Raw genomic sequence first — 8,358 nt, forward strand, 5'->3', positions numbered from 1 at the left:
TTTAACCCGGTTTCCCGCGCAATCTCAAAAAATGGTCCCATAATGCAATTCGACACCATACCGACCCTTACAGTCTCACGCGCGAGACCTCAGATTTGAGAATTCTTATATACCAGTTAATTATTTGCATTTGCCTCTCTTTTTTGAATTATGTCGAGCTCAAATAAATCCTTCCAATGTCGATATTGTCAGAAGACTAAATAATCGATCACAGGCTCAGCTCAATCGATTCTTTATTTCGTCGTAAAATTAAAAACGCATCAAAAAAGGGACTGTTTATATGAAGTGAGCTAGACCAGTTAGCCGGGCTGGCTCGCATTATCGGTCTGGCTTGTGCATTATCGCATTATCGGTCTTGCTTGTCGGCTTGTGCCTTGTTTCCTCATAACAAAATTTTCTATGTTTATATGAGAAGACGGGCTGGTGCGCTCGCGGAGATCTCAACTCGAGCAACCACGATCCTCGGCAAGCGGGCCAGCCCGACTAAACGTCAACAAGGCATGAGCGGAGCCAGCCCGGCTAACTGCGCCGGCTCACTTCATATAAACAGGCCTTTAGTGTGAACAAAACATTTGCATGCATGCAGAACAATAAATACTAATATCCATAAGGGACAGTATTTTTTTTGTTGCTATATTTCGTGCCGAGCCTGTCCACGTTTATTTATTCTACCCTACGCTTTTAAATTGTCGACTTCACTTCTCGTTGGCTGACTGTCATCAGAATAAAGACATTTATCGAGTGGATTCTTTATCTTGAACTAAATTTTTCCGTAGTCAGTTGAACTAGTAAACCTGTTTGAACAAAAAAAGAGGAAAACTGTTAGTCGCTTGTGGCTCTGTTTGTTTGCTTCATCGCTTGCTACCTTACGTCGGAGTCCTCACGACAGGATATTTGCGACTGGTCACCCATCCAGTTCCTGCCCATGCAGCATTGCTTAAATTGAGTGGAGCTATTCACACCGAGTTTTGCAAGGGTTTGCGAGGGGAGTTGTATTAATGGATCGATACCGCGCAAAGGGCAGAATAGTGAGAGAGCAATACTGATCGAGCCAGTTGTACTTGGTCGATCTGAGCTATTGCGCGTGCGGCGTTTCTTGCGGATAAGCTCTATAAGCCTTGCAGGGTTTGTTCTAACGAGATCGAGTACCCACCTTGGGCTCAGCCTTAGGATCTTCATCATCACCTTCATTCGATTTCGTCCCGCCATTTTCTCGATATCTGAAAGAAATTTATATTACTTTAGTTTTCGGACTGATAACTGCTTAGTATAAATTTTGCCGTTTGCTTTTTTCACTGCTGTTGAAGGATTTACAGCTACCAAAAAATCCAAGCGCGTGTTCAATCTCTAAAATGAAAAAACCTTTCCCAATTCACCCTTAACGAACGCGACCTCATATTCCCGTTGAAGATGTACCTTTCTCTCCAGAAAGTGTTATATTTCAAACCTCTCTGCCACTCGAGTAAAGATAGAAACCAGTAACAAGGAACGACCAAGTACTGGTAACACAAAGCACCTCAAGGAAGATGAGTTATGTAAGGTCTTCAAACAGAGGACTGGAGGCCTCATATGCGCTCATCTGCCCCCTTCACAGACATTCCTTTTTGCGCGCAAAGGACGGTGGGAAGAAGAAAGCGGCAAGCTGTCGCTTGGCCTGTCTTCTTTCTCCACCCCTTGATTCCGCGGGTTTCATCACAAGCCAATCGCGTTCATGATGCGACCAAAGTGCGAAAATAGATAGCCTCTGAGAAGGAGGCATTGTGCTTCATCATTTCTTTAGCAGTCAACTCTCTCTAAGACGAAACCTTTGAGACCGGCCCTGACTGTCCGTCTTAGAGGGTGTCCGGCTTATAGAGAGTTAAAGCCCTGGAGTCGCGTTTGAGAGTGTCGAGGTAACGTGACACCAGTAATTTTAAAGCTGAACCTATTCGCCATGACTACGCGTCTGTTTAACTTGCACAAAACAGCTAAAACGGGAACTTTGTAACAGAAAAGTGAAATTATTTTCTCATTGTGCAATCTATCAAACGTTTATTACAAGTAAACGTTGAAGGCTTCGTGGCCTAAAAGCATAACAGTGCTCTCTGCGAACTTGAGCAAGACTAAAAAATATCAAACATTTTGAAATTTACTATCATGTATAGCACCTGCATTTCCGTTTGAGGTATTTTTCACAACATAAAGCACTTCCCAATTGCCCGTTGACGGTTTCAGAAGTGTCCGTGGTCAGTCTTAGAGAGGTGTCCGTCTTATAGAGAGTATAGTTAGCGTAAATGACTGAAAAACGGCAGGTGCCCGTCTTACAGAGAGTATAGTTACAGTAAATTCACTGGAAATCGGTAGGGACCAACACCAGGTGTCCGTCTTAGAGAGAAAACCGTTACTGAGAGCGTTGTCTGTATAGATATTCTTATTAAAAGCCCGAATATATGCACAAAAACCCTATCCATCTGGTGAAACAAGTTCAGTAAAATAACGTTTGAGGTAGACTCGAGATCAACTGCATGATGTGAAGTTACCACTACTTTCTTATCGAACTAAATCTTACTGCCAGTGTCTGCTAATTGTTAGTTCAATTCAATTCGGTCAAAATTGACTAATGACAGGCGGCGGAGCAGGGGGAGCAGGGGGGTCCGTAGCCACCCCCATGCCACATTTTGATGCCGAACAACACTTTTACGGATGTATCTGACAATACCTCGGACATCGGTGACTTCAGAGCGCACTGCCCTTAGACGACTCAGGAACTACCTTAGAAGCACAATGAAGCAGGTCCGCCTGAACAACTGCCTACTGATGCATTGTCACAAATCGATTATGGACGCACTAGACCCTGTGAAAATTGCTTGTGCCAACGAACAACGCAAAGGGCATTTTGGAAAATCTGAGTAGGGGTATGCATATGGCTAAATGGAAGATTTGCCCACACGTTTAAAAACGCTCCGCCGCCTCTGCTGAGATATTGCGCTCCTTCCCGTCCCTTAATTTTAATTCGTCCCTCGGTGACTCAGGTCCATGTGGGTTTGACTAAAAATTTAGTTTCCGGTCTTGGAGACTGAAAAATGAAAACACAGCTTTGATAACTGAATTGTTCAACTCTATGTTGCAGCGTACCTTCTAACAAATATAAAAACGGCCCACACTGTTCCTGACACGGCAGCTCCAAAGGCTACCAGCACCACCACAATGTATGCTGTCACATACGCTGAAAAATAAACATACAAACAGCGCCTATTGAGCTACGTAACAGGAAGAAACACAAGCAAATAGTGCTATATTAAGGCATTCTTTCGCGCAAACCTGTATTGGCGGCCAAGAATTAGCATAAACTGGATGCTGATGCCAGTACGTCACACATGGGTGATTTTATTCTTGATTGGTCGAGAAAATAAGATTATGAGACACCCGAGGGGATGGGGCGCGGGCTGGTGCACTACTGGCTTGGACGGGTATGTGCCGCTGAACAGGGTATGGATTTCAGTGTCTTTTTTGAACAGGAAGTCTTTACCCTTTAAGTCCCAACAGTGACCAAAGTCAATTTTCTCGTAACAATGTCAATACATAATGTAGAGAAAATGTTGTGAGAATTAATGAGATGATCACCTGATGGGAAAAGCTTTGATCAGCAAACAAATTCTTTTATCCAATTCTTTAAGGAAATGTATGGAGATTAGTGGGGAGAATTTGTATTTGGATATGGGGATTTAAAGGGTAAAAAGAGTTTGGAGGATGGCGATGAGCGGTCTACATAAGGGCGGGGTACCAACAAGGTTTTTCTTTTTCAACCAAAGCTAATTCCGAAACGAAATGAGTCAGAGTCATGAAATAAGGTGTGCAAAATGAACGGTTTTATTTCTTACACAGGGACGTCTACCCTACCTTTACTCAAACTTCTTTGACAGTAACATTTATCGTGTACAGCCTACCCCTCACATTTGAGTGATCCCCCGGGGAAAACACTGAAAACACCCGCTAAATCTGTTCATGAAGTAAAAAAGGTGAAATAGTACAGCAAGGTATAGAAGAGCTGACGACATTATCGCCAGACCCTCATCAGAGCAGAATCAACCCTGTTATGAAGGCCCAGTTCTTTATCACCTAATCCCATATCGGTAGCAAGAGTATACCCCTATGGTTATTAATTGATCAATAGGCACAAGCGATCATTAAAACGTCTTTAAAAAATTCTTCACGTCAATTATGATTACAGAAAAATGGTAATTATAATAGTAATAATAATATTATTATTCCACTGATATTGGTATTATAAAGGAAATAAAGAGAGATGTAAAGAATCAACCATAAGAGGACACAGAAAAAATCTGAGCCCCAGATGGGATTCGAACCCACGACCCTCCGTGTTCTAGATCGGTTGGTTGGTTGGATCCTCCTTCATGGGTGAGACATTTCTTGCTATTAATGTGACTGTGTGATACAGTCAAGCCTTTTAAAATGTGTTGCTTGTGATGGACTGTGTGACTGCGAGATGCGGTTCGCAAGTCTAACCCATAAAAATGACCCTTGCTCGAGAACGAGTCCTCAGTAGCTCAGAGGTTAGAGCAACCGATCTAGAACACGGACGGTCGTGGGTTCGAATCCCATCTGGGGCTCAGAATTTTTCTGTGTCCTCTTATGGTTGATTCTTTACATCTCCCTTTATTTCCTTTATAATATCATTATTACAGGTATATACCTTTTCTGTTGATATCGTTCCTAACCATCAGCGATATCTTGACTTCACTCGGTGAGTAACCCGTCGTTATTTTACACAATTCCTCGCTGTAACACTTGACACCATAACATTTTGCTTTATCCATGTAAGCCAACTGACATCGCTTGCTCGCGCAGCATAATGACATACATTCCTCCATGTTTTTTACCGGGCCGAGAAAGGTGAAATTCCCAGCATGCAGCTGACCCTCCAGCGACGCATTCTGCACTATGTCACTGTGCAGTAACTGCGCTTTTTTACAAACGGGGTTTTGGTTTTTGGCGAGAGGAGGGGCGGAGCGTGATACTAACAGGAAAAAGAAATAATCATTTTTAGTCATTTGTAGATGACAGAATTCAAAGCGCAGTTACGAGAGCTGCTCCGAAGTGTCAACTGTACTGACTAGAAATACGTGTATTACCGAACGTTACGAAGCTTTACGCAAACTCGTTGATTCGTTTGACTCACGAAGGTCATTTTGTATCAAAATAATGTCAAAAGATCTACTCAGCGAAGACACAGACACGTCTTAGTTCCATTCCTTTTTTAAATTTCCATCACTTCCTAGTGTTATTTAAAGATATTCCATTTATAATTGTCCATCATTTTGATTTCATATTCTCTGTTAGGTTTTCTCTAGAGTCGTCACAGTCACCAATTTTTTTTCGTAGGATCGTCGGGGTCCAGCACCTACCCTTACGGGCGGTAATCATGGCTGTAAATTTACCAAGTCACGCCAAATCTAATTAAAAGCGAGGGCCCGCCTCCTCAAAACATTTGCCGTAAGATGGCCGCCGGTGAAGGTAGGTGCTTGGTGTCGCCGACCTTACGAAAAAATAAGGATTTTGAATAGTCCAGGTTTTCTCTGCGAATGTATGCTATTCATTCTGCTCCCCAGAACTCATTTCCTTGTCGTCAGCGCCACAGATCAAAAGCAGCTCCCCCTGGGACCAGCGTACAAGCGCAGAGGGTTCCCTTATTGTAATCGATGGTAACCGTCATTGTTTCAGATCTCTGAAGCTGGGCATGGAAAGCCGGGAGAACTCTGTGTTTTACGCGGACCTTCCTGTCCTTAGCCCCAGCCAGAACTCTTCGCTTGGCGCTGGCCAAAAGGATCGCAACTCTGGCGACGAAAATGACTGCTGTGTATAAAGTAGTCTGTTCCACGCTCCGAAATAGTCGTGTCCGCGAAAATTCAAAAAGCCCAAAACAAAAATAAAACGGAAGGAAACTGAAGAGAGGCCACCGCCCCTTTTTTCAAGCGCGCTTATATTTCCGCGTGCCTTACACTTCACGCGTCATCCCTACTATCTGAGAGCCTGAAATAGGCTAGGCATAGATGTCCATTTAAAACTGAATAACGCCAAACGTGGCTGAGAGGATATGAATTTAAATACAGTAACGGTAGAAAAAATCTTAGTTACCTCGATAAAGACCAAAGAAGGAATCACTTCCTGAAATAGAAAGAGGAGTTTAAAAGAAATCAAAGATCAAAGTTATTAGTGTTTCACTATCACGGTATTGATATGGTTGGCAATTACCTCTCTGGTTTTATCAAAAAGAACACCATTCTACTGTTCTGTGTACTGAAATAATGTTTGTTTAAAAAGGGCGCTAGAAAAGATAATTACCGACAAGAATTTGCGCTTAAACCCACACAAACCTGGCTAGTTAATTAACGAAAACCTGTTATCCAAGAACCGGAAAATTACCTTAGTATTTAAAGAACTATTCAAGAAGAAGAGGTTAACGTTTATTATTAGTTATTGCTTAACTCCTTACTATAAAAAATATCTTGAGATAAAAGGGGTAGCATTTGCGTCGAGGGAAATATTCAAGCTTAACATTCTCAAACGAGTGGTATAATTGCTTCTTACCTGTCGTTGGCGTGGCCACAAAGAAAGTTAGCACAAGAACAACTGATAAAAGATAAAATGTAAAACTGTCCATATTTTTAGATTTTCCTATAAAATAAGCCAAGATAAAATCCTGGATGTTAAGTTGAATGCCGTTGAATATTGCAGCACGTCCAATGAGATTTCATTTACTTCGTCAACGAGGTACCATGTTAAAAGACTGAAGCCCGCCTTCTTTTAACGTCTCCGTGTTGCTACAAATTTGATTTAATCAGTTTGTAGTGCTTCCAAATATAACTTGACTTTGATTGGTAAGATAGAGCAAAAACGTTCACGGATTCTTCGATTTTTCTGTCTCCTGTAAACAGCGCATTAATATTGAAAAGGAACAAACCAAAGATCATGACGTAGAGTCAATAAATGAAAACCAGATTCCATTCAGATAATACAATCGGTTTATTTTACGCTCCAGGGCAGTTTAACTACCCAAACAGCCTAATTTGCTGGCGAACTTTTGCATGCCTTTGCATCGGTTTCATTGCAGCATACCCTAATTTGAATCAAAACAGGAGTGAAATTGGTATTACCCGTAGAGTTTATTGAGAGAGATTTGCTAGGGCCGCTCTACCGTAAAGTTTACCAGTCCTAAACACGACGGGTACCCATCCAAAGTAAACACAGGAAAATTAACAGTTCGCCTGTCAGTTAAGTCTGCATGAACTTTCTTTCAACTGTATGACTAGCTAGAAGCCGAATGCCCTCTGTCTTATTTTAGGTCCTTAAGACATTTTCGTCAGGCAAAAGTTGCCCCGTGAAAGGGAACCCGGATTCGGAATCCGGGTAATTTTCTCTTATTGATTCCGGAATCCCGGGATTTTTTTCTTGTAGTTTCCGGAATCCTGGGCTTTGGAATCTGGAATACAGCTCAAGGGATCCGGGATCCCGTTAATGATTGAAGTTCCACCGTGACAAAGAATCTGGAATCCAGTAGCTGGCAATCCGGAATGCATCTGACGTCTAATTTTACTAATTAGCGATGCACATTCTGTTAGCTAGTGAAGCTTGTGATACGAAATATCTTACCACACTTAAAATCAGAGGGTATTTGAAAAAAAATCGCCTGATCGCAGGTTAGTATGGATTTAGAGGGTTAGTAGCAACTCGGTATTCAGTCTCTCCAAAGCGAAAAGTTTCCATTTATGTTATTAGCTTAGGCAATGACCAAGTCTTCGATAGCTTGGCTCCGACCCAGGGCAATATTGGCTAATATTGTCCGGGATACTGCATAAAATTAAAAGGGACCTTATTTAAGACCCGACAACGGCAACAAGACCGTCAAAAAACATTAGGTTTGATATAAAGAAAAATTAACAACATCTTTACCCTTGCATCCCGCTTTTTAGTACACTTCTTTGCCTTCACTGCACGTACGTATCCCTAAGCTCACCTTTTATAGAGGACGTAAACAAGCGATGACGAAATTTTCTATCCCTTTCGATTCTGAACTTGGATATAGTTTCTAAGGAATTCAACTCCAGGAGAGTTTGCGTACATTTAAAAACGTGACTTGGAATAATTGCGACCGTTAAGAGAACGCAAATCTCACGTCGCCGTCCTCGGATCTTAAGGTCCCTTTAAACTAAGGAGACCGCAAAACTGAGAAATTTAAGATAAACCACCCTGGCTTGTTTTGTTACACAAGTTGTTTATGTATCAAAAAAAAAAAAATCAAAAACCACACTATTACGAAGAAAACTTAAGCCCCGTCATCCTTGATCAATGCAACGTGGA

General features: G+C 41.9%; 1 protein-coding gene across 1 annotated transcript; it reads right to left on the reverse strand.

Annotated features, from left to right (window-relative positions):
* Window positions 1–626: 626 nt before the first annotated feature.
* LOC140951233 (uncharacterized) lies at window positions 627–7,038 on the reverse strand. The gene is made up of 6 exons (XM_073400463.1): window positions 6,589–7,038; window positions 6,136–6,165; window positions 4,694–5,017; window positions 3,115–3,205; window positions 1,154–1,220; window positions 627–794 (listed from the first exon to the last, which is right to left on the reverse strand). The coding sequence occupies exons 1-6, from the start codon at window positions 6,659–6,661 to the stop codon at window positions 786–788; spliced, it is 594 nt and encodes a 197-aa protein (XP_073256564.1). The 5' UTR covers window positions 6,662–7,038; the 3' UTR covers window positions 627–785.
* Window positions 7,039–8,358: the final 1,320 nt, after the last annotated feature.

This window comes from Porites lutea, chromosome 10 (genome assembly GCF_958299795.1).
Source record: "Porites lutea chromosome 10, jaPorLute2.1, whole genome shotgun sequence".
In the NCBI taxonomy this organism is placed as follows: domain Eukaryota; kingdom Metazoa; phylum Cnidaria; class Anthozoa; order Scleractinia; family Poritidae; genus Porites; species Porites lutea.